This window comes from Lagopus leucura, unplaced genomic scaffold (genome assembly GCF_019238085.1).
Source record: "Lagopus leucura isolate 7727_CA_CO unplaced genomic scaffold, USGS_WTPT01 Super-Scaffold_73, whole genome shotgun sequence".
NCBI lineage: Eukaryota > Metazoa > Chordata > Aves > Galliformes > Phasianidae > Lagopus > Lagopus leucura.
In genome coordinates, this window is record NW_024962252.1 from 53550110 (window position 1) to 53576604 (window position 26495).

Genomic DNA, 26495 nt, shown 5'->3' on the forward strand with positions numbered 1-26495 from the left:
AATATATGTAGAACAAGAAAAGGTTGAAAGAATTAGGTTGTTTAGTCTAGGGAAAAAAAAGACTGAGATAACATTTGACCTATGCAAATGTTTACTATGAAAAGTCAGTGGTGACTAATAGTTCTCCATGTCTATCATGCATAATAGAAATGACTTACTATATGGTTGTGGAGATTTAAGTCAGACGATGAAAAAACTTTCTAACATAAAGACAATTAGCCCTGCAAGAGGCTATCTATTCATAGAATCATAGCATGGCTTGGAATAGTTATTAAAGATCTAGTTTTAACTCCTCTGCCATTAGCAGGGCTGCCACCTACCAACTAAGGCTGCCCAGGGTCCCATTCAATCTGACCTTGAACGTCTCCAGGGATAGGGCATCCACAGCTTCTCCAGGCACACCATGCCTGTACTTCCCCATCCTACAACTATGGAAGTAACTATGGTGACTAGATAAAAAAAAAAAAAAAAAAACTGGTCTTGCTCTCCAGTTTTTAAGTTCCATCAAAGTACTGGAAAGCCACAGTGAGGTCTTCCCAGAGCCTTCTCTTCTCCAAGCTTACCAAGCCCATCTCCATCAACCCTTCTCATAGGAGAGGTGCTCCAGCCTTTTGATAACCTTATGTACTCTTCTTATTGCACTTATGCTGGGAGCCTAGATCTGGACGCAGTACTACAGATGGGGCCCTACAAGGGCAGAGTAAAGGGGAACAGTCACCCCCTGCATACTGCTGCCATCCTCTACGGATGCAGCCCAGGATACTGTTGGCCTTCTGGGCTGCAAAAAGCACATAGTGCTGGCCTATACCATTCTGTTCATCCACCAGAACTCCCATGTCTTATTCTGTGAGGCTGCTCTCAATGAATCTTCTCCCCAGGCTGCAGACATATCTAGCATTGACAAGATTCCAGTGCAGACCTAGCCTTGTGAATCTCATCAGGTTCACACAGGCCTACTTCTCAAGCTTGTCCAGGTCCCTTTGGATGGCATTCTCTCCTTCTACTGTATCAGCTGCACTACTTAGCTTGGTGTAATCAGCAAACTTGCTGAGGGTGCACTCAATCCCACTATTCTAGTTAGTAATACAGATGTTGAAAAGCATTGGTCCCAATACGGAGTCTTGGAGGACAGCAGTCATCACTGGCCTCTACCTGGACATACAGTTATTGATCATAACCCTCTAGCTATGACTGTCTAGCCATGCTGGTTGTCTCAAATGACTTCCTCATCTGGTAAGTGCCTTAACAGATTCTAGAAGGCTCTGTTCTATAGTCTACTCAGGCACAGAGGCTTACTGGCCCGTAGTCTTCCGGGCTTTCTTTTCTACCTTTCTTAAAAATGGGAGTGATAATTCCTTTTTTTCCAGTAACTGCTACACACGCAGACTGGAACATTTCCATGATGTCTTGTCAGTGTTTTAGCCTTAAACATAATAACCTATAAAAAAACTACAAAAATATAAAATCCACCACCTAAAAAAGATAAATAGATAAAAACAGATCGAATAAAACATCAAAAGACCACTATTGTAGTGCACGATTATGCTTGACAACTTGAACACAGATTAGAGGACAATCTATAAAGACTGGATAATGTGCTGGAACTTGTGACAACACAAACTATAGTTCTGGAAAAATCAAATTCATGGACAGGTTTGATTTAACTGATTCTGTCAGTTATTCAATTGCTCTTTCTACTTTTACGTCAAGCTTAACAGCTTTCTGAAAAAGTCTGTCAGCTTCAAATGAGAAGTCTATACTTAAACCATTTTTAATGATTTACATAATTTTCTTGATAGGATGTAAAAGTTGCTGTAATTACATTAGCTTTTAGTTAAAAATATAGAGAACTAAGGAGACATACAGTTTACAGAAACTCAGATTTACTTGTTTAAGTAGTCCTTGCAGGGGAAAAAAATACATATAAAAGAAGTGATACAATACTGATACAGAAATGTTTGTAATGCAGTGTTCTGACTACTCTTTGTATCTTTTCAAATGTGTCAAGGTAACATCAATATCCGTTTGCCTGAAGGCCTTTAAAATACATTCAAATAAAGCAATTATTTTCACCCTGCAGCATTTCTGGGGAATGAACTTGCAGGATCTGGAAACGTCCAAGAGAGCAATGCACTCATTAGATTGAATTCCTGCTTCTTCAGCCACTCTAGAGTCTTTGTAGACTGCACCTACGTGAGTAATGATCATCTATGAAGAAAATGAATTGCCTATAAAATGATGTGGCCAAAGTGAGCAATAGCAACTTCCTGAGTGTCAGTTTTTCTTCATATTGTACAATTGTCCTGATCTAACTTTAGTTTATGTGCTGGCACCAGCTAAGTGCTAAGATGTAGTAAATACTTCTTTCTGATAGATGCCCACTTTACATTGCTGCAAATTGAATCATTATTATAGAAACATATCGTGCCATTAACACTAAAGAAACCAGGCTAAGTAGGGACTGAGGACATAAAAAAGGAAAAGCTTTTAAGGACAGAATATTTGCCCATAACGTCACAAACTAAAGAAAAGTATCTTTGTCTTCCTGAAACTGAAAGAAAAAACCCAAACCTGTCATTATTCCTTTATCATACAGGGAAAACCAAGACATTCAGCAATTTGCCCAACACCAACTGAAAGCCTACAGTAAGCTACAGAAGATCCAATCTACAGTGTCTCTCTCTCAGTTCATTCAGACCTCATTATGCTATAAGATGATCTTCCTATGAATTAACAACATATATATGAAACACAAAGGGGAACACAAAAGTCCAATTCCCTTGACATTTCTCAAATTTTCTTGTTGATGTGTTTAAATAAGAGATCGAGTCCCCGTCCTAAAATGTGAGGTGCTTCTTATCTGAAATGGGAAGAGAATAGCACAGAAACAGAAGCAAGTGAGTCAAAATGCTCAGGTGATTAGAAACAGTAAGAAGGAAAAAAAAAATGGAAATATGATGAGGAATGAAAGGTTTCTGGAAGAAACACTGTAATTTCCTCTGATCTCCGCAAAATTGGAAGGAATAAAGGATTTGCAGGAATTTAGTAAGCACAATTGTTTAACTGTTGCCATAGGATTCTGTATTCTGACTTTATGGCTTTATCTTAGAAATATCCGATCAAGAAGGCCTGAAAGATGAAGTAGCACAATGTTTGTTCTAAATACAGACTCTCAGGATTACGTGTCAAGCATTTCAAATTAAAACCTTGGTACACAAAGTATGGGCTTAAGTGCCTTGAAAAAAAAAATAAAAAAAAATCAGGTAATGATTGCTCGGGGATTCCTATAATAAAGTGAAATTCGTATGACTGAGACACTACTTCATGGGAAGATACAGGAAAATCCAACATAAACTGTGCAAGTACTCATTTATAAGCACACACAATGACTTTTCTGTGATAATCTAATTTGGGGTAGGCTGATTTCAACACACCTACCAGGAACCACGAAACATTTCAGTTCAAAATCTTATTTACTTCTCAGGCACAGTTCCCTCAGGATTTACTGGGGAACAAATTTTGTGCCTTTGAAAACCTGAGCTTCCATACCCTGCTCTGTACCACACTCAGGATGAACAGATATGTTATGGGAAGGGAACAACAGACTTGCATAACCTCAGACTGAAATCTATCCCTTTGTTGTTAGTACTGAAGGTCAGATTGCTATGTTTTGCAACTGATTACTGTTCATGGGTATACAATTATAAGCTGAATAAATCTGATGACGTAGAATTTGTTTCCTGTGCTGGAATAAAGATTTTTCAAGTGCAAAGAATAAAATGGCATCTTCATATCCTGCAGCACAAAAATAATTATGGCAGAGGAGTCCTTTTTAGTGTCATGACACACTGATTTTTGGAGGCAAAGTACAGCTTTATTTTGTAAAGCAATTTCCTTACAAATCATATCTTAGTTTGTTGTCTTTTGTGTAAATTATTCAGTAATTCAATAATAATGTTTCAAAGGTCATGTAAAACAAAAGCAAGTATGGAGACAAATTAGAACAAAAACCTACTTATATCTTCCAAATGCTGTCAGATACTAGGAATGCCATAAATAAAACTTTCAGGAGTCTGGTGCCAAGGTATTTACTCAGACAACACCCAGACTTATGAACTCACATCTATAGGCATTAAAACATATTTTAACACACGTTAACAACACTAAAAATGCATCTCAGTTAAATATCATGCAACCTGGGAAATGCACTTGCTTTATGAAAAGCAAATTGAAAGCCAAAGAACGTATCAGCTCTTTCAATGCTAATGAGAAATCTGCCTTCTGATTCTATCAAAAATATCCTGAATTAAGTGCTTCTGAAAGTAGATAGGAGGAAGGGAAATTTCAAGGAATGATGTGAGAAAGATCACACAAAATATTTTAGGGGATGGAACTCCTTCATGTGAAATATTTTGAAATTTGCCAAAGCTAGTGCTATTAAAGAAGAGCTGACTGGTGGGAGAGTAGTTTCTGTATAACATTTTCCTAACTTTCTTTTAACATGAAACTTTGGAAATCAACCAAATTTCAGAAAATGCTTTATTTGGATAGCATTGCACATTCAATCATAGAAAAAGATGGTTTCATTAGAAAACCAACAATGAAAAACTCTCATGAGCTCATCTAATTTAAACCATAATGTTAGAAAAAAGACAGCTGGCAGACAGAAACATGAACTGAGCAGAAAGACCAACATAATGCATGTTAGCATTATTAGACTTTGAAACTTGCTACAATTTTGTCAGTCATACTAATATCAAGTAAGCAATTGAGCTTGCATGAGTACTGTGTTTTAACTAATCTTCAATTTTTAAGGGTGTTTTTCACATCCTTCTGTTTCTCCATACTTGCCTTATTTATCCCTTTTCACATAGACAGTGCTGCAACTATGCACTCATCTGTGCTTAAACTTTGGCACACAAAATTCCAGTTACTCTAAGCTAATGTCTCATCTCATGTACTCCCTCAGATGAAAGATTAAATTCTAAAATTTAGTATTAGTCATAAAGAGATAGTTAAACAACATAATCAGTGGGATGAGAAGTTCAATCTACTTTTCAGTGTATTAATGAAAAATCAAAAGCACTTCTGTAGCAGCACTACTGAATGTCTCAGTGAGTAGTCTTGCATTATATCACAATTCTAATACACATATTCTAATGGATTTTTTTTTTTATATATATATATTTTTTTCATCTTTTTGTCAGCTTTGTCCTTTAGTCTTCTCAAATGTGGCCTGGTCCTGAAAATTGTCAAAGATTAAAGAGAAGGTAGAAGGGAGTTAAATTCAGTAGTATATTTAAATAATTTGTAATACTTGCTTTCAGACGGTCACCATTGAAACCTTAAACTCACAAAGTGACTGTGGAATCGAGCTACCAAGATGAAATCCATCACATCTACCAATAGCTTATGCATAAGGTGAAATGAAAGACCATAATACCTCCTCTAGAATAATAGCATCAGTATCATTTGAAGTGGCAGGAACTCAGCATGAGTTTTCTTAAATTCATCGACATGTCCTTTGAAAAGGAATAGTCTAATCATTCTCATTTTTAATAAGGGATACTCTAGACAGATATTTCATAACCACAGATATTTCATTCTGACTAAGTTCCACAACTAGGTTATTTTCCCTATCCACCTGTTTATATGCTTGAACCGTATATTGTTTTTCTACTGTTAAGTTGCATTTGTCTTTGTACTCTCTTAAAAAGCGTACAGCCTGGCACAGATCTTCATACAACAGCTCAGATGCAGCTCCCTGGGCTCTTCATTTAACATCAGATGGGAATTTGGGAAACAAGTGAGGTAGACATCTTACCAGTGCAACTACTAGCAGCTACACCCCCTTGTGATCTTATGCCAAATTCCCAAGACTCCAAAGACTTTAGTCCATCATGTGCCTGCTGTGCTCCTTTACGCAAGCCATTTGTTCCCCGGAACAGTCTGGCTTTTTCAACTGTCAGTGCTCTAAATCATAATAGCAGCTGCTTTCTTCCAGTATGCACAAGAACAATTTCTAACATAAACAAACCTAGCTCTCCATATTGGCCTCTAAGTTACTGTTAAGGCTTCTAGTTGTGTCTTTACTACATATTTAATATACCCTTAATAAATGTTTTTTAGGGATATAGAACACAGCTAGATGAATGATAGGGAACCATAACATCCATAAAACCCCAGCTCAGCTACAGGGAAGCAGAGCAAATCTTTTCACGTGATTCCCTGCTGAGATATTGGGCAGATCCAACATACTCAGCCTCCTGGACTTGCTCTTTTTTTTTTTTTTTTTTTTTTTTTTTTTTGTTATTAAAACCAGGTTGTACTCTGCTCCCCTGTGCCAGATCCACAAACATAGTGTGATGATGCCTTGAGCTTGCCTAGCGCAAAGCAACGCCACACTCTCTGCCTGGGCTGGTACAATGCTCTTTTTGGCACCCCCATACTGATCTGCACTTATTTTTCCAAGGCTTGTCAAGGTGCCTAGAGAGATATTCAGAGATATTCTTCAGCAGAACCTGTTTGAGATTTTGTGTTTCAATGAAACACATTTGGGAAACATCACCTGGCTAAAAGCATTTCAGCTTTGTGGCTAAGCAGCGTAAGGTGGATGGTTCATAACACAAGGACATGAACATGTGAAGAAATATTTACTGGGTACTTAGACTAGCTCTAAGAAAGCCAACCTTTGGGAATTGATACTATTCAGTAGTAAATCGTCCTCTAGAAAACACCAGTGACAGCTTGCACTTTGGTCTTATAGGAATGAGAACCTCCCACACTTGGCAAGTAAATAGGAAAATGGATGACTTCCTCACCCCGCTCCCCCCACTATACTACTCTGGCAGCACTTTCTGAGGACAGGCCATGCAGCAAACACAGGCAATGGGTGCACCTACAGCACAGGCAGGAGGAGCAGGAGTGGGCACAGCATGGCACAGAAGCTAGGCTGTGTGCCTATCCTTGTGCTGCAGCCTGACACAGGGCCAGCACAGCTCAGGTGTGCCAGTGCAAAACAAGAAAAAGCAACATTGCTTTTAGAAGGCCTATTAAAGATTTTTAAACCAGTAAAAGGAATTTGGCATTCTGATAATTCATTTAATCTTTATTTTCATTTGTATTCTCATGTTTGTTTGGTGTTTTTTTTTTCTGTTCGTTAGTTTTCCCTACAGCTAGGATAAGTCTTACTAAAATAACAACCCAAATATACTGATTTGGAATTAAACTACTATAATTTTTGCTGAAAGGACACTGTACATCTCCTTAAAACTGTTTAGCAATGATATAGTCAACTACAAATTTGGAACTTGACTTCTACTTGAGAGAATTAAAAGTACTATGCATCTTATTTCCAGGTGAAAGTTTTTAATTATCTTCAGTTCTCACCCTTCGAATCTAAGAACAGTCGTTATCCATAAAGAATGCTCAAACAATTAACAAAATTGCCATTTGCATTAAAGTTTCCTACATACTGAATTTTGTCTTTTGCTTTACATAAAGCAACACTGTTTTCTTTGGCATAGCCATATGCATTCTTTCATCAGTCATATAAAGACATAAACAACCACAACGCACACATAATAAACTAACAAAAACCCAACCGATCAACAAAAAAGCCAGGAAGAATTACTGCCCCTCCATCTCCTTCTTTCACCAAGTGCTGTGCAGACCAGCATTTACATGTCCCTACAACAACAGTTGCTGCTGTGCATCTCTACCCACTCCACTTGTTTCTTCTCCAACTACCAACACGGGTCATTGAAATTCTGCTATTTGTCTGTACCAATAGAAGTGGTGTTGTTAACTTGGAAATATGAAAGCTGGGAAAAAAGATGCTGCTACAAGAAGAGCGAAGACAACAAATTCCTGCAGAAGGATAGGGCCACAGGAGGTACTACAGCACTGGCACTCCTCACTAGAACAGCAGCAAGACAGAAAGGAAGCACAAGAAGCAAAGACAAACATACAAAAATATGGGGCTGTGCCTGAGACAGCTTCTAGCCTTTGGTCTACACACACTAAGACCTATCCCAAAGATGCCTATGCTGGACCTACCACACTATCTTAACTTCATGAATCTGTATTTGACAATTTCTCATACCTAAGTAACAACTGAAAGCATATTTAAATTAAAATCCCAAAAAAATGTAAAACCAGATACTCCTTTACTTCTTTTAATTCAAAGCAAAACCGTATTTTAATCCTTATTCTGTAGCTAGAGAGAATACTACAACCACCTCGTTCTTAAGCAGAGCGAGAAGATATTCACTGCAACACGGAGAAAAAACCAAAAGAACTGGAATTTCAGAGAAGGACTGCCAAGGATCTCATTAAATAGATGAATTAGACACAATGAAGGCTATGGCAAGAAAATCACAGGTTTTCTGGCATTTGCATTCACATTTCAACATTCTAAACACAAACCTGCAGTTGCTTTTGAAGCACTGAGTATAAAGCATTGTAAAAAGGGTGAAGTGAAACACTGAACTAACACTTCGATGCTCAAAGGTACCACTGGACTGAGGAAACCATTGTGCATACAATGGTTGGAAAATTAATTCTTAGCTAACCCAAACCATACTCATAATAGTTTTATTATGAACAAAATATTTTATAAAGCAAAGCAGGCTTGAAATCACTTGTTCCTTTAAAGGAAGATTATCGTTTCTCAGGCAAGCTCAAGAAATTTCAAATCTTAAGTGTAGTTACTAAAATCAATGTACTCTGGATCTCGATTAAGTTTTTCCTAATTCTCCAAGATCAAACACCTGTGGCATGAGAGGAAGAACACAGGATGATCTCTGTAAACACAAAAGTTTTTCAGACAACTACAGTTTGGGGTTTCTGTTTTCTCTCAAAAGCTTCAAAACAAACAAATAAAAAACACTCAAAAAGTATTGTAACATCATTGAAAATGCAGCAATAACAGTGTAGTAATGAGCCCCAGGCTGCAGCAAGCAAGGATACACTCAAATGCAGCAGCCATAGTCACAGAAACAAAGGAAAAGATCTGCTTACCCTTAGGAGACCTCAAGTACACAGGGATCTCCAACAAGAAACCCTCACCTCCACTGCCAGCCCTTAAATGAGGGCTGGGAAGGGTAGATCCTGGTTCCACCCCTTTGGGTCACTCAGGTGCATTGCTTGCACCTGAGCTCCCCTGGGTTGGCCCTGCCTTCCCACCAGGTGCTCAATCACTGCTTCAAGCCCTGAATTAGCATTTTCATTATAGGTATGATAGGAGATTTTCTTACAAGTTAAAATATATATATATATATATATATATATGTATATATGTATATAAAACTTATATATATATAAGTTTTGAGATCCAAAGTAAGAAACTTAATTAATTTATAATGCATCTAGAATGGAGCTTGGCCTGTTAGAAATAAGAAGAAAAGTTGTGTTTGATGCAATGAACTTGATTCCAACAAGATGCTAGAAAAATTAGACGCTTTGGAAAAAAAAAAATGACCAACGGGAGAAATTACAAAGCAGAAATAAATTAACATGAAATAAAGCTAAATAGTGTTTTTCAGTGAATTATAGTAGGCTAATTCATACGCAACTGTTTCTAACAGTCAAGCATTAGAAATGCCGATATCTAGACATACACATAAACTTAAATCCAGAAAAAAAGAGGATAAAAATACTCTTCTGTGGTATGGAAACTCTCTCAAAGCAGTATTATATAACTATATTATATTAATGGTAAATGTATCTTAAAATTTACAACAAAGTAAACTAGGTACTATTTTCTTTCTGCCTTTACTTCAGATATTACAGAAATTAAGTTAGGACTGTTCAAGTGCCACAGCTATGTCTTCCTACATGTTAAACTTACAAAGATTCTTTTCATGTTTTAGAAAATAGTTTCTGTGATGTATACTATGTTAATCCACTGCAACTATAGATAAAACATGCTCATGCATCCAATACACTCACTACTGAATGTTACTATAGAATATGAATAAAAATATATATAATTTCCATATGTTATTTGGCATATTCACTATCATAATACATGACCTGTTAAACAGAATGCATAAAGGCAAGGGCTTCATGAAAAAATCTTTCAGGTGATGGGTGTAATAAAATAAATACTATCAACTTGGAGCAAATGTGCAGGTGATTAAAGCTGAAGGTCTATCTTTTCTTATTCATTAGACTTGATCCTATAAATGACCAATTATTATACAGTTTTTTGAAGGAATCATAGTATTTCTCACAGGACTGACATACGGGATGGGTTTATAGGTAAGGATGTAAGATAGCAGCTACTTTCCCACTTCTGACATCTGCATTTGGTGGGATACGCTGATCAAAAGATGCACTGCACTCCATTAGCTACCTAGCAAGGGCAAGGTGCCATAAGGCCTGCAGAGAAGCAGAAGGTGGGTGAAAAGAAAGAGGAGTCACTGTCAGAGAAACAGGATGTGAAAAGGGGTTCCTGTTGGCACGCTCCTTTTGCATGCCACTGGCAATACACACAAACTGTCTAATAACAAGGAATCTGCTGAAACTCTCACCTGCCAGAGTTGTGTTATCCAGAAACATCAAAAATGCATGAACACGTTTACAGCAGTCCTGTTCTGGAAACAAATTTTATCAGTACTTCACTGCCGGTATTCAAGGCCACACTGGACAGGGCCTTGGGCAGCCTGATCCCAGCCCTCCCCCTGGCAGGGGGTTGGGGATCTGTGGGCTTTGAGGTCCCTTGCAACTCAAACCTGTGATTCTATAATTCACTGGGCTAAAGTGCTCCTGTATAGTATCCACAGAACGATCATATACATTCTATTACCTATATATGAGCCCATGAACATTACTCCAAAAAGAAAACTGATCTCATTGAGAGCAATTACATATTCTATATAAATATAGGGGAATAATATTTAAAAGTTAGTAGGATCAAAATCATCACTGTGACAAATCTACCAAGCACCCAGTAAAAAAGCAGACAATTTTGGGTAAAAGCTCTTTTCTCAGCACTCTCCAGAAGCATATGCATCTAGTCTCCTTGCAGACATGATGCAACATACTGTAAAAAAAAGACAATTTCACATAATAAAACACCACACAGCAGTTAAACAGAGGATTCTTACGCTCAGAGAAAAAAACACATTCTAAAGACAGTGTAAAGCAACTCCCTCAACTGAGCTCTCCTGATCACATTTCTCCAATTTATAAAATAACAGGTGTTTGAAGATCACAAAGAGAAGAGCAGAAAGTAGCCCAGAGAAAACTCTGCTTGGCTCTCATCAGGACATGTAGAAGGAAACAAACTTTTGAAAGTTTTCTAAGTCCAAACTACTTTGTAATGTGACAGGTAAGATCTGGGACCTGGTAGGCACTGCTCACTGGTCAGAGTAGGGAGAGAGGTGGCAGCTCCCAGCAAAGCTCTGCCAGGTCAATTACAGTTCAGTTAAAAAGCAGAGAAATAGCTCAACAGCCACTTTCACAGACCTTTCTCCTAAAATATCAGAGTGACAAACAACATCTTTTCAAGTAGGTTCAGATCCATGAAATTATGAACGTGTAACGTCTGCTCGTTTTAGCAAGAACAAGCACATAGGAACTGGCACCGTTCTGAATCCGACAGATAGTGCCAGGAAAATTCCACTAGGTGGACGGAAAACCATGCACTGAAGCACAGCTGTGAACTATTTTGAGAATCATGTTCAAGTGATACCTGAATAGGGCCTAGGAGGGCAGTTGTCTGGTTCCTATGTAGCAGTAACACAAGGGATCGTGAAGAAACAGCTACAGCTGAATACATTCTGTGCACCCTCTGCTGGTTTCAGAGCAGCAAGCAGCCAAATGTCAGGACACCAATTTAATAAAGCTGAAGCAAAATCCAGGGAAAAAAAAGAAAAAGAAATGTCAACTGCAAGCAACAGTAAGAAGAGATACCAAATTCATTTTCAAAAATTCAAAAATAAATGTTTGCAAAAAACTTCTTATTTTATAAGTGCAAAATGAAAATTAGTATTGAGTGGACACTACTTACTTGCTCAAGGATGTTTCATACCAAATTTTCTGCAAGTTTTCTGCTCCTATGCTTTTACTTGTAACTTCTAAACACTCGTTTAAATCTACTTGCTTTTTTTTTTTCTGTAATAGTTCAAACTAAGCATTTGTATTTTAGTATTCTGTCCTACCTCAAAAGAACAAGTAGATCAGGTGAATCTTACAAATCTTAGCAAGGAAACTGAAGTCAGTGACTATATTGTATTTAAAAGGAAACCACCCCTTTCACTGGCAGCTATTTCAGCTGTTTCTCATTATGGCTTCAAACTAAGACAGACATCCTACTTACAAAGTAAAGAAAATAGGAGTCAACATTTAGTGTTTCTTTTCAGAATCACTTTCTTCTCTTTAGCATAGCTTTTACAAACATCGCAGTTTGTAAAAGCTATGTAAAATAGTAAAGCTATTGTAAAATTATTGCTTCTCTCCAGTTTGCAATACTCCTCTCAGCTGTTCACAGATTTACACATGAATTGCCATGGTTTGCAAAGCTGCCTTAATCCAAACCTTTATGTATTTGAGATGAACAAAAACTAAAGCAAATCAAAACACCGTAGCGTAATAGTGCTAACACTCAACAGTAGCCTTACTTGAGCAAGCTTGGCATCAACTCTACATCACAACCGTGAGAACACATAAAATCCAGCAAATGCACATCCCTCTGAAATCCCTTCATTTCACAGTTCTTCAAAACTACAGTAAATCTTTTGGTTTCAAATACACATTTAATCAATTCTAGAACACTAAAGAACAGAACTTCACATCTCACGTTCGATGCATTGCTAACAAATCTGCACGTTTAGAAAGAGTTACAGAATATGTACTCTTTTGCATCTTTCCAAAAGGAGCTTCCACAGTGGTCCATTTTAATTCCAAGAAACTACGATCTCTTGAAAGAAAAATCTCATGATATTTTATCGTGTAACGATTTGTTATGATCTATGGATTTGATTATGAAAGCGTTCATAATTTTAGAGTGCAGAATAAAATACAGTGCAGTTAACTGAAAGAAAAGCTTTCCCTATTTCTACGCAATTCTGCTGATGCTTGAATTTTTTTTCTTATTTTTATTTTTCTTTTTTTGCATCCTCCTCCACCATATTGTGATATACTTAAATGGAAATAAATGCAGAAAGCTTCAGAAGCTTCATTTCTAAAAGAAGAAATTAACTACTAAACAATTAAGGTATTTTTTCAAAGGTGCATTCAACTGATATACATACATTCGAAAGATAAAAGGTAAAAGAATAAAAAGAAAATAAAGCAAATTTAAAATGTTTAAATTCAATGCAACCAGAACATTTTTTGTTTTAGAAGTGCAGTGATCAAAGAAAGATTTGACAACCACCTGAAAACAACAAGTTAAATAACACTGGCATGGAGATTCTCACCCTACCAATTACTTCTGGGTGGAGGATATGCAACTCCCCTCATTGCTATGGTATTAAATCAGCTCTATTTCACACAGAAGAAAATTAAACATTGAAAGATCAATAGTGGTTGTTTTTTTATTTGCTTATTTCAAGTTTGTCTTTTTGTTTTTTAAAGAGATAGAAAATGGTGCATGTGGCAGGGACAGCACATCTCACCTATGTCACAGGCGTGACCTAGTGATTCCAAGTACCTGTGTACCTTGCTACTTTTAGCATGGTTTGAGGTTTGCTTAGTGTTTCAGAAGTGATTGCAATGAATGACTCAGAGCTGGCCACACTTTATGAAAGGAATAATAACCAGCTGCTGGACTGAGAGCCCCCATAAAGATAAAGGTCAGTGAGGGGTCATTCGACTGCCTTTTCAGTCTTCCTCTATCCAGTGGCTGCAAAGAGAGGTTCAAAACCTGGATAAGGTAGCCTGACAACAGAGGCTTGCTCTTTTCACATGCTTGTTTTATTGCACATACCCTGAGGAGCTGATCTTCACAGAACCTGTAAATCTTTTGGGGACATACTGCATCTTTCCTCATTAAGGAAGCAAGAATGCAGTTTGAGGTGCCTGGACTGGACGCCACATGTATTTATGCTTCTTCCCACATGTAGGTGGCAGAAGCATAGAAGAATAGTAAGAGTATACAGAAATTGTTTCCTCAAAACTCTGAAAAATATATTTAGTTTCAGACTGAAGACACTGGAAATCATGCTATAATAATCAGCTTCAAAATGCTCACTGAAGAGACCTTTTGCTGAAGAAAACGGGGCTTGTTTAGATAGGAGATGTTCTGGGGGGACCTCATTGTGGCCCTCCAGTAATTAAAGGGAACTTAGGAGCAGGAGGGGGACAGACATTTTATGTGGTCTGATGGTGACAGAATAATGAGGAATGACTTTAAACTATAAGAAGGGAAATTTATGTTAGATGTTAGGAAGAAATTACTTTCTCAGAGCATGGTGAGACACTGGAACAAGTTACCCAAAGAAGCTGTGGAAGCCCAATTTCTTGGAGATGCTCAGGGCCAGGTTGGATGAGGCCCTGAGCAGCCTGAGCTGGTGGGTGGAAGTCCTGCCCAAGACAGGGGGTTGAGACTGGGTTCTCTTTAAGGTCCCTTCCAACTTAAAACATTCTATATAACTGTAGGAAAAGAAACAAGAGTGGAAATATAAATGGGTATTTTGTCACTCCAATAGACATTGTGTGCCTAAGGATAACATGTGAAGTTTCATATTTCAAGCTTTTCAGAAATTGAGAAGAATGAAATTAGAAGGATTCTAAAGGTTTCTAAAAGAGCCCTAAGAACACCTTGGTTAGGAACAGTGATGACAGCAGGATGCCAGTAGTTCCCAAGCATGAAGACTGCATAAGAAATGGGAATGCAAAGATGAGCAGACAGTACATTTGAGTCAACCACCTACTAGTACTGCAGAAGTTCGGAACACTGCAATGTTGCAGAATTTGATTCCTGGCCCTTCTCTGGAAAATGGGACCTAGAAACAGAAATCTACAGAATAAACATATGAAGGCTGCTCCAAAAGTAATGCCTCCTATTTTATGATGTTGGCCCACAAGGCAGATGTCTATGGCAGTAGATGTTGAACTTTCCCACCAATATTCCACTACATTTTGTTGACATGTGACAGATGCAGCAGAGGGGCAGTCTGACAAAACGGCGTTTGCCACAGTAGTGTGGATGAAGGTAAGGGGTGTTACTGAATTCCTCAGTAATGGAAAGACTGCACCCACTGACATTCATCAATGCTTACTGAACACTGATAGATACCAAACAGTGGATGTGAGCACAGTGAGTTGGTGGGTGGTGTGTTTCTGAGGTTCACCTTCACTGGTGCAGATCGCTACGAGCACGGCACGCAGCATGGTGTGCAGGCTCTTATTCATCGCTGGCAAAAATGCATAGCTAAACTGCTCATGACTGTTCAAAAACTGTTCAAAAACTTCAAAAACTGTTTTATAGCTGAGAATTTGCTCCATCATACAGTGTTGTGCTTCTTGTATCTGCTGTAATTTCTATGGAAATAAACAGGAGGCATTACTTTCAGAGCAACCTAGGAGTGTGTGTGTGTATGTGTACATATCAGTAGTTTAACAATAACAAATTCTAACATATTGTCTATCTTCTCATATGTACCTCAAGTCAGTGCTAAACAATCATTCTAAGATGAGATATATAATTACTAAGTTATACTGTAAGATATTTAATAGGTCCCAATTTTGAAATGTGTTAAGGAGACAAAAGAACAACAGTGAAATGGCTTAGGAAGCACATCTGAAATACAAAATTTTCAGAGGGCTTTCAAAAATGAAGCCAATCAGTTGGTAAAGCAGATTGTGAATTAAAACCTTTCCCTAGCAGCATTTCCCTGTCTCTTACTATTTTACAGATATAACGGTGAAAGTGTTTAGACAATTGCTTTCACATATTTGTTCCTTTTGGATTGATGTTTGCTTTTCTGTCACAAGATCTGTCACAAGATCAGGGACATTCAGAACAAATTAATTCTCGAAGTTGGGAGAAGTGAAATACAGATAATTTTTTTGTTAAATTTCTTCATTATGAAAAAGAGACTAAATATTCTAGTAACAAGGCAAGGGAAGAAGAAGAGAAATGCAAGATTTTGGCATTCACTATGATGTGCAGCTGTTGCATGAGACAGTTCTTGAAGTCACTTTGTGATCTCAACTTTTCAAATTGCATTTAATAGCATAAACTGTTGTGTGTCGTGAGAAATGTCATCTTACTTATATTCTTGAATATACTGGAACCAGACTATCATGTCTCTCTCCCTCTTTTTTTTTTTTTTTTTTTTTTTTTTTTTTTAAATCATACCATCCATTCTTACTTCTATTCTGGTCAAACAGAAATGCAAGAATTTGTTGGAAAAGGAAATTCAGAGAAGAACTGGGCAGTGCATTCTCAAATGAAATAAGAAAAATTTATTAACCTAGTGCTTTTTTTTTTTTTTAATTCTTTGATGATAAAGCTACTTAAATATAAATCCCAACCTTTCCAAAAAGCAGTAAGAAGATGGAGAAAAGAAAACCAGTGCATACATATTGGATTCTAAACCAAGAGCAGTGACCATGTAGTATGGGGCTTCTCTGCATGCAGCACTGAAAAGACCTCCTTAGAAAGCAAGGTCATTTGGAAAGAGAAAGAAGGTAAGATCAGCGTGTTTAACTAGCTTTCTTTCTTTCACTTCATGAATTATCCTGCTGAGGATTATACAAGTACAACACCTGCAGTTTTTTCAAATATTTCATACATCTACTCTCATAGATTGCACATTTCATACCATTCTACTCTCAGAGTCTTGGAACAGCCTTTAACAGAGATGCCTGCTCATGAATACTTCTTATGAATACTTACTTATGAATTAAATCATAAAAACAAACACATTCTACCTCTTAGAGGGCTTTAGGCTTTAAAGAGTAGAAATCAGAAAATGAAACTAGAACCAGATAATCTAGCACCTTAGCTTTTCTAATGGCTGCTGAAGAGAAAACACACTGGACAGAGTCTGAAATTCTGGATTCAGTGAAGCCAATGGCAAAATCTCACAGGTAAACAACTGGTCTTAGAATCATAGAATGGCTTGGGTTAGAAGTGACCCCAAGGATCATCAAGTTCCAGCTACCTTGCCACACGCAGGGCCACCAACCTCATCATTCACAACTTGTCACTTACTGTGTCTGTATTGGTCATATACCTGAACACCAGAAGTAATTGAAAATGCAACAAATTTGAGCATCCTCTAATCAGCATTCAGACTGGAGTAACAAAAGCAAGGCAATGTAACTCTCGGATTTTACACTAACATCTCAGTTCCACACATTTCTTCCAGACAAGTTGGTTCACTCTTTACCTGGAGCCTTCTGTGTTCTGCAGCACCTACTACTTAAAAGAGCCAAAAGCGATGTATTCATGTTTCTATCAAGTCATTTTTCCAAGATACTGTAAACTTACAAATATTTACACATCTATCTGACCCTTCCTAGTTTTCCTTTTTTTCCTGTTGTCATATGAACAACATTTGGGAAAATGCTCCGGACTAGTAATAACTTTGGATGCTTGCTTCTTATTGAGTGAATATTTAATCAGAATCTATGTATTCATTTTCATTAAATCTAAAAAAGAAAGTTTTATTCACATTTTGTAAGTTTTATTTGATATCAATCTAGGTTGGCAAGCCATTCCTTCTTGGACATTATCTAACTATTGCTTGTATTAGGTCCAATTCATAGTGTCTGCTAGAATTTTCAACAGGTTGAAATACTACTTGAGAAGACTTTATCTGTAAAGAACAAAATAAGTTCCTCACCTAAAGGAATCAGTGTGATTTAGTTTTATAGGAAGAGAATTAAAACTAGCATTAGGGAGTTAACTTTAAAAGACAAATGACAAACTACAGAATAAGATTACTAAACAGACTGCACTGTTTCCATGCAAGTGCGTTTTAAACTTCTTAAAAAGAGAAATACAGTCATCTTCAACTGCACATCAATCAATCAAACTACTACTTGAGTTTTAAGAGTGCACACATCAGACTTTGCCTTCCTGTAATCCATGGTAGCTGAACATCTGTAAGATAGTAACAGTAGAAGCTCAATGAAACTTCCCCTTTTCATGAAGTCTGTGCAAAATAGAATGGAATACAATAATTTTGGCAAATACAGTTTTACAGTTTATCAACTTCAGAGAAACAAAGAACAAAAAAACACCAACTCAACTATTAAGTATCCTACTGCTTTCAAGAATCACTTTCCAGACCTTATACACCTTCCCTAAAAGTTACTACTCTTAAAGAGGTGCTACAGATTTTGTCTTCAGTAGCTCTATTTAATCTTTCTTGATTACAAGATATAACAAAACTTCTAAATGTTGAGCATTCAAAGTGCTTGCACAAACTTTGTGGGATGAATACCACCAATAAGATGATCCTTCAAGGAGAAATATAAGGCTAGTTGCAATATGGTATAAACTTTGCCCATAGAGAGAAAAAAAAAAAAAAAAGCAGAAGTCCAACCTTTTTGCAATTCTTGTCCACTTAAATGGCTTCAAATTAAAACAACAACAACAACGCTTGAAATTTTGCAGCAAAATTAAGAGATTCTACTTCTGTATTTTTTCAGTCTCTCTCAGCTACACAAGAAGTAGATGGCTTCTCAGTACATCTTTACACATGAAAGCTCAGCACTTGAAGGGCAAATGTAGCTAATTGCAATTCAGCTAATCAATAAAGATCCCTTTACCACCTTACTTAACAACAATAAAATTGTCCTAGTTACTCTCAGTATCTTCTGACACTTTATGTTTTAAACTTCTTACTCTTAAGATTCCTTTAAAATAGAAAATTCCATTAAAATAGAAAAGCCATTTTTTGGTTGTTGTTATTTTAAAACTATATTACTGGAATGAAAAATAATGAAATTTTTACCAGTTTCAAATTAAATGATCCGAAGGTTTGACTTAGTGGAAAATCTATCAACAAAATGAGCACTTTAAAGTGTCATCGGATCTGCTGATCATTGATGCACAGGAACTTACTGGAGAAATCAAGACTGGAGGTAGCCTGGGCTGCAGTGATTATGTCCTGGTAGGATTCATGTTCTTGAGGAATTTAGTCTGGCCTAAAAATATAGTAAGGATCTCAGGGGGGCAAACTTTCAGCTGCTAAAGGTGGATATAGGACCTCCTGGGAGAGTATCTCAGGAAATAAAGGAGCTGGCAGATACTGAAAGATATTTTTCTAAGAGCATAAGAACTTTTAATTGCTACATGCAGAAGATGAGGCAATGAAGGAACTGGCAGATAAAGTTGCTAAGCCATTATCCATCACCTTTCGTAAGTCAGGGGAAGTACCTGGTAAGTTGAAAACGGGAAACATAGCACCCATTTTTAAGAAGTGTAACTACAGATCAGACAGCCTCACTCCAACGCTCAGTAAGATCATGAAGTAGATCTTCCTGGAAACCATGTCAAGGCATACAGAAGACAGGAAGGTGATTAGAGATGGCCAGCATAGCTTCAAAAAGGACAAATCATGCATGCCTAATTTGGTGGCCTTCTACGACAGTGACAGCACTGATGGATAAAGCGAAGAGCAACTGATGTCATCTTGATGTCAACTTTGATATGGTCCCACGTAACATTCTCATCTCCAAATTAGACAGACATGGATTTAACGGATGGACTATTGCATGGATAAATTGGCTGAATGGTCACATTCAAAGAGTTCTAGTCAATAGCTCGATGTCCACAGGCAGACTAATGATGACTAGCGTCCCTCATGGGACAATCCATGAGGATTGATACTGTTTAATATCTCCATTGGTGGCATGGACAGTGGGGTCGAATGAACCCTCTGCAAGTTTGTGGGTGACGCCAAGCTGAGTGGTGTTGGTAATACCTTAGAGAGAAGGGATGCAATCTACAGGGACCTGGACAGACTTGAGAAATGGGCCCACATGAACCTCATGAAATTCAACAGGGACAAGTACAAGCTGCTGCATCTGAGCTGGTGCAATCTCAAATCAGTACAGAATGGATGAACATGCTAACAGTCCTGAAGAAAATTATGAGAGGGTACTGGCGGATGAAAATCTTCACGCAATTTGTGTTTGCAGCCCAGGAAGCCAATTTTATTCTGGGCTGCGTTAAAAGTAGAGAAACCAGATAAAGTGACATGACTGACTGTCTGATGCTCTCTACTCCACTGTTGTCAGACATCACCTGCAGGCACTATCTTCAGATCCAGGGATGCCAACACAAGAGAGACACAGATCTGTTGGAGCAAGTCCAGAGGAGGATCACAAGGATGATCAGAGGGCTGAAACACCTCTTCTATGAGAAAAGGCTGTGAGAGTCCAGGCTGTTCAGTCTAGAAAAAAAGAAGGCTCTAGGGAAGTAATATATACCTTATTGCAGTCTTCCAGTACTCACGAGGGCTTTCAAGAAAGACAATAAGGGATCAAGAAGTGTAGTGATATGACAAAGGTAATTGCTTTAAATTAAAAGAAGACAGATTTAGATTTGATGTAAGGAAGAAATTCTACACTATGAGACTGATAGATAATGGAACAGGTTGCCAGAAAAGTTGCAGATATTCCATCCCCAGAAGCGTGTAAGTTCAGGCTGGATGAGACTTAATACAGTAAAATCTGATCTAGTGAAAGGTGTCCCTGCCCACTGCAACAGAGTTGGACTAGATGATCTTTCAGGTCCCTTTTAACCAAACCATTCTGTGTTTCTATGAAGACTGGCATAATGTATCCCTGGACATGCTCAAAACTGCTGATATTGTTTTGAGAGATCTCCACAATAAATTGGCTTATTTTACAAATATCTTCTATAGACAATTTATTTGACAGTCTTCCAATACTGGCTTAACTAATGTCTATTCATTCCACACTGTAGACTTGATTACAGTAGTCCTGTATTGCCTTATTCAAGGCATCTTCAGAAATAAAGCAATTTAAATCATTGACATGGCTTGAAGGGTGGTACATTACTCTAGTAAATTGTAGGAATCTTGCAACCTATTCCCTTGAGTTTGCAGTAACAATGTGGAGCACTGTGTATAAAAACAAAAGTGTACCAATATTTCACAGAATATATCTTCAGCAAAGGGACTGTGTCATTATAGTAAATAAAGGCTATGTTTCATCTTTATCATATTAATGGATGTAGCAATCTGCTCAAGTACCGAACAGTGAAGTCAGAATCACAGGCTGTTTGAAATGGTAAACAAACATTAAACAACTTACTAATGTACGAGGTTTTCAAGTAAATGTGCATACTCAAACATACTGTTTGTGTTGTCTGCAGAACTATTTGGAGTTATTCATACATATCACTTTTGTAGACAAAAAGACCAAGTATGGATCAGCTGCTTTAAGTTGCTAGAATGAACAGCTTTTGTCATGGCAGAAGGCTTTAAACTGGCATAAATGAGAACTGCTCCCTAGAAGCCTGGCCCCTATTTTCTCTATGTCCCTCTCTTACTCTTCCCTTTATGTTAGGAAAAAGTACAACGCTATTGCTAACTACATCAAAGTGTTGGATGCTAGGACAGCTCCTTTCAAGGCAAATGTTGCTTTACCATGGCTTAATCTAAAATGAGAAGGTTTTCACTCAAACTTTTTCACCAGCAAGTTAAAGAGACCATACTATGTTTGCTAGTATTACTGAATATTGTTCTTCTGGTAATATTCATCTGCACTCCAAATCAGTAAAATGAGAAATGAAACAGTTCTAGCTGTAAACAAGATGCAACTGAAAACTGTTCAATAAAATTTTATTCTAGAAAAAAAATGCTGTTAGAAATTGATGGTGTAACACATACGTACAGTAGCCAATTTATTAACGTTTATAAGATATTAACAAAGATGAAAAGTCATTAAATAATACATTGTTTTATACCACTACTAGTTGAATTATTTAAACTCTCTACCTAGTAATTTACCTATACCATCATACTATGAGTAATTTAGCATACTGTAGATCTCAGTTTAGAGAAACAGATTAACTTTTAGTTTTAAAAAAGCATTTAACAAAACATTTGTAAACAAAAGCTACTGCCAATATGTGTTTGATTCTGAGTATTTACATGGTCTGTGGCTGAAGTATTTTCAGTCTACAATACAAAAACAAAAAAAAGAAAATCCCTTAAATACACGAAGTGCCCTCACACCTGTTTTGCATGTTTGGACTTCCAGAACTGTATCTGCCTGACCTGAATACTACTACTAGGTTGCGCAGCATTATCAAGCAACTTCTTTGAGCCATAGAGACTACACATGAAGGTACTTTCACTTTAAATATTGTTCACCTCAAATCGCAAGACATGTTCTAGTAATAAACATATCAGCAAGGTCAAAGCAATAATTATTTAATTCACCTCACTACACCCTAATGACTACTGATTGCATAGTAGATAAAGAACTAGTCATATCCACTCTTTTCAAAGGATTACCTTCATTAAGCTGGCTCTTTACTGTCCAGAATAAAAATCCCTATAATCGATAAACTGAACCATGTCACAGCATGAAAAAGTAACCCATGTACCAGAGGAAGATGGCAAGAAACACATGTATAACTTGATTCTGCTTCCAAAATCTTGCTTGTACTTTACACTCACATGACACACTCATATTGTCGTTCCTTTGGAAGAATTGGAAGGGGAATTAAAACTTGCATGTTTACACTTTAACAGTAAAGATCAAAATTCTAATCTGAGCTAAAAACATTTCTTCTAGAGAAGAGGCATTGGGATAACAAAATCCACCTCTCTGATACTACTATGCAAGAGAATAACAAGTTCTTCAGAGCTAAATGAAATGCCTTCAGACAGAATTTTAACAAAAGTTAAGTTGAAAGAAGTTGGTGGAATGCATTTCAATGAAACAAATTGAAAATCTTACAATATTAAATGCTCCACCACCAATTTGAAGGACATAAGCAGCAAAGTATGTGAAATAAGAGAGAATAGTGCTACTCATTTACCTAAGCAGCCAATTCCTCTCAGCAATTTAACAAGATTTTCTCCTTCAGTATTAAGCCACCAAAACACAAAGCCCCCTGATTTCTGTTAAAACAAACAAACAAAAAAAAAAAAAAGAGGATTTTTCAGACCAACAACAGCTTTTCACTCTTCATGCAACACTTTGGGACTTTGAGTCAATAAAAACAACCACAAAGTACTTAAACACTACCACTGTCTATCCAGAATACCCAATATGTTACAAAACAAGACAATGCAAATACTTAATTTTGGCTTCACATGTATCCTCATTTTAAAAAAGAAAAGCTAAAATATTACTGTATATTCTTACAGTGTCTCATATTTCACCTTCTGTAAGTAGTAAGAACTTCATACATCTACTAGCATAAGAAGGTAAATGTAAGCTTGACAGTACCACAGTGATACACACTTTGTAATCTTACTATCTAAAGAAGGTGAACATTTTTCTAACCTATTTTTTTCAATTTTATTGAATTGTCTGCAATATTCTGTGAGTGTGTGTACATACACGCACGCACAGAGAAAGTAGTATCTACAAAGAGTTTACACAAATATTTACATACATATGTTATACACATAAACTAGCATGACTGCATGATTTTCCATGTAAAAACCATACATATCTTTCTTGCACATGATAGCTGTTGCATTGGTCTTACAAAAGTAGTATAAACCTTTTGCAACAACTAGCTAAGCACATATCATAGCTGGTTCCAAGTTTTTATAGCTTGCAGGTTTCTTTAAAAAAAAAAATACAATACCTAGAACACTGTTATCAAACAAATATGCTTTATTGGCATCTAAAAACAAAATGCACCCAACATTAAAATGTACTTTTGCATTGTTTTTTAAACCCACTGCAGTATGAGGAACAAACCACAAAACACTTACTTTAGAGAAAACAGAGACTATAGTGTAGATTTTACAAAATCACTTTTAATCTCTGTGTTATGCTCCTTAAGTAACATGGGCCATTTCATTTTCTGCCAAATTGTAGGAACATAAAATATCACAGCTTTGTCTATACTTTAAAATTCTGCAGCAGCCTAAAAACACGGACAAGATACACCAGCACCTGTTTTCAAGTATAACAATTTCAATAGCCAACCTAGGGGTAGTATCTAAAAAATTCCACTGTCTTCCATAGGAAGTCTTTGTTTGACAAGCTGTTATTTTACCTTTATGAAATTAAAAGCAAGTGGGGGCAAGTTTATGTTTTACCAGAGAAATTAAAAAAAAAAAAGTTTACCTACCATGTTCAAATTAAGAACAGTGTTCTATACAAGTCAGTTGTACAGTTATTTAAGTGAAAGATGAACATGAACATCAGATTAACTTAATTCTGGCAGACAAAAGTGAACTACTAAGGTCCAGTCAGCCATTTATCTATTACAGAGAGATGACAACTTTACAAAAGGTATCTTTTACCTACTGAGTGATGATTATGTCCCCTCAGTTTCTGTGCTTTCTACCACTGGTTCACTTTCTATATCAGCTTCTGTGTCACTCTTCTCTTTGTTTATCTCGACGGAAGATGTCAGTTTTTCATAAAGTTCTGGATCGTCCTGCACCTGTGCAGTTGGTGGTTGACTTTCTGTCTCTGTATTTTCACCGTTTACCTGGGGCAAATTATCCGCTTTGCGTTGGGAAGTGGCCCCATCAAAGTATTCAAAAACCCGTGGGTGTGGAGGGGGGATCCAGTTGTTTGACATTCTGTCTCTTCCAAACCTGTTTCCATTGATTTCTCTGCAGAAGTTAAAATCTCTGTCATCCCTGTCCCTCTGTCTTTCCCAGGGTCTTCTGCGGTCATCAAAATCTCTGTGAGCATCTTGTTCAAATCCTCTATTCCAGCTGGGACCACTTCTACTATCAAACCTATAGTTTACATGCCGAAATCTCTCTCTGTCCTCATGGAAGCCTTTAGGGCCACCATAAATAGGAAAGGCATGGTGCTCTCTTTCATCATAATCTCCTCTTTGTCCCCAGTGCTTATCTGAATTGAAAGCAAAATGCTCTCTTCGACCAAGATTATCTATACCTGGTCTTCCAAAATTTTCTCTCATGTCAACATGAGGTCTTGCAAAATGTTCTCTTCCATCTACTGGAGGTCTTCCTATGCCCTCTCTTGGATCAACTGGTGGTCGTCCAACAGAATCTCTGACATCCACTTGGGATGGTCTGTTGAGATTATCTCGGTTTTCCACTGGAGGAAAGCGATAATCTCTGTCTCCCTCCTGCTGAATATTATCGCCTCCAAGTGGTAACCTTTTCTCTGGATTAGAAATGCTATCAATATTTTGTCTTCCTGGTGTTGCAAAAGGTCTTTCTGTTTGATTAAAAATATCTCCTGGAGGAAAAGGACCTCGAGGTGGAGGGTGAAGAGATGGATCAAGGATTGCTGGAGGAGGAATACTACGCTGTGGTGGTATTCCTGGCTGCATTAATGGAAACCTTGGTCCAGGTGAATGGGGCATTAGGCCTGGACGGATATCTATGAGAGGCATTCCTGGCATCCTTTGACTACTAATATTTAAATGAGGCATATTTTGAACACCAGCTGGGTGCTGTATTGCCAGAAGTCCAGAGTTACTTGAAATATTTGGTGGTGGCACTCCCATAAGTCCAGAACTACTTGAAACGTTTGGTGGTGGCATTAGGAGAAGACCAGAGTTGTTTGAGACACTTGGTGGCTGTACTCCTGCCAGAACTCCTGAGCTACTTGAAACACTGGGAGGCTGCATTCCTGGTAGAAGGCCAGGGCTGCTTGAGATATTGGGTGGATGCACTCCAGCTAGAAGCCCTGAGCTACTTGAGACATTTGGTGGTTGCACTCCAGCCATAAGTCCAGAGCTGCTCGAGACGATGGTTGGCTGAACTCCTCCTGCAAGAGAAGAGCTACTGGAGACACTGGGTAGTTGCACTCCTCCTGCAAGACCAGAACTGCTTGAAACAGTTGGTGGTTGCACTCCTCCTCCAAGTCCAGAGCTGCTTGAGACACTGGGTGGCTGTACTCCACCTGCAAGTCCAGAGCTGCTTGAGACACTGGGTGGCTGGCCTTCTCCAGTTAACCCAGAACTGCTTGAGACACTGGGTGGCTGCATTCCTCCAACAAGTCCAGAGCTACTTGAGACATCACTTTGCACTAAAATGAAGCAACAAGAAGAACAGTTACCAGAAAATGCCAATGCAACATAATATTGGAAACAAAACAGAACTTAATCCATTATTCAAGTAATACATTCAGAGTGATGATACTGCTGATGAGGTCTGTCTCAGTTTCTACAGTGAACATAGATCATTTTAATCATGTTGAGGATAGACATTAAGCCATGGAAATTAGCACCTGCATATAGTAAAGAAAGTACAGCAGCTTAAAATTGACAAACTCCACAACTATCACCCAATTTATGCAAGTGAAATATTAAAATACTTGACATAGGTCTTTAAATTTTATACTACTTTATTCTACTCTGCTTTTTTGCATTACTG

General features: G+C 37.5%; 2 protein-coding genes across 6 annotated transcripts in view; both read right to left on the bottom strand.

The window, feature by feature from the left end:
* TIAM2 (TIAM Rac1 associated GEF 2) overlaps positions 1–11748 on the bottom strand; it is a 210847-nt gene extending 199099 nt beyond the window's left edge. The window contains exon 1 of the mRNA XM_042874628.1: positions 11699–11748. The gene's annotated coding sequence lies outside the window, so the exon portion shown is untranslated. The remainder of the gene's footprint in view (positions 1–11698) is intronic.
* The window catches only part of SCAF8 (SR-related CTD associated factor 8), an 84094-nt gene that overhangs the window by 11916 nt on the left and 45683 nt on the right, over positions 1–26495 (bottom strand). Inside the window, exons 20-21 of one of the 5 annotated variants that reach the window (XR_006180198.1) lie at positions 24435–26148; positions 11699–11851 (exon numbers count right to left, since the gene is read on the bottom strand). Coding sequence is in view for 3 of the 5 variants with exons in the window: in XM_042877143.1 (XP_042733077.1) it covers positions 24449–26148 (1700 nt within the window). In the remaining 2 variants the exon portion in view is untranslated. Of the gene's footprint in view, positions 1–11698; positions 11852–21838; positions 26149–26495 lie in introns of those variants that run through there. The other 4 variants (XR_006180191.1, XM_042877150.1, XM_042877143.1 and 1 more) reach the window with 4 other exon arrangements.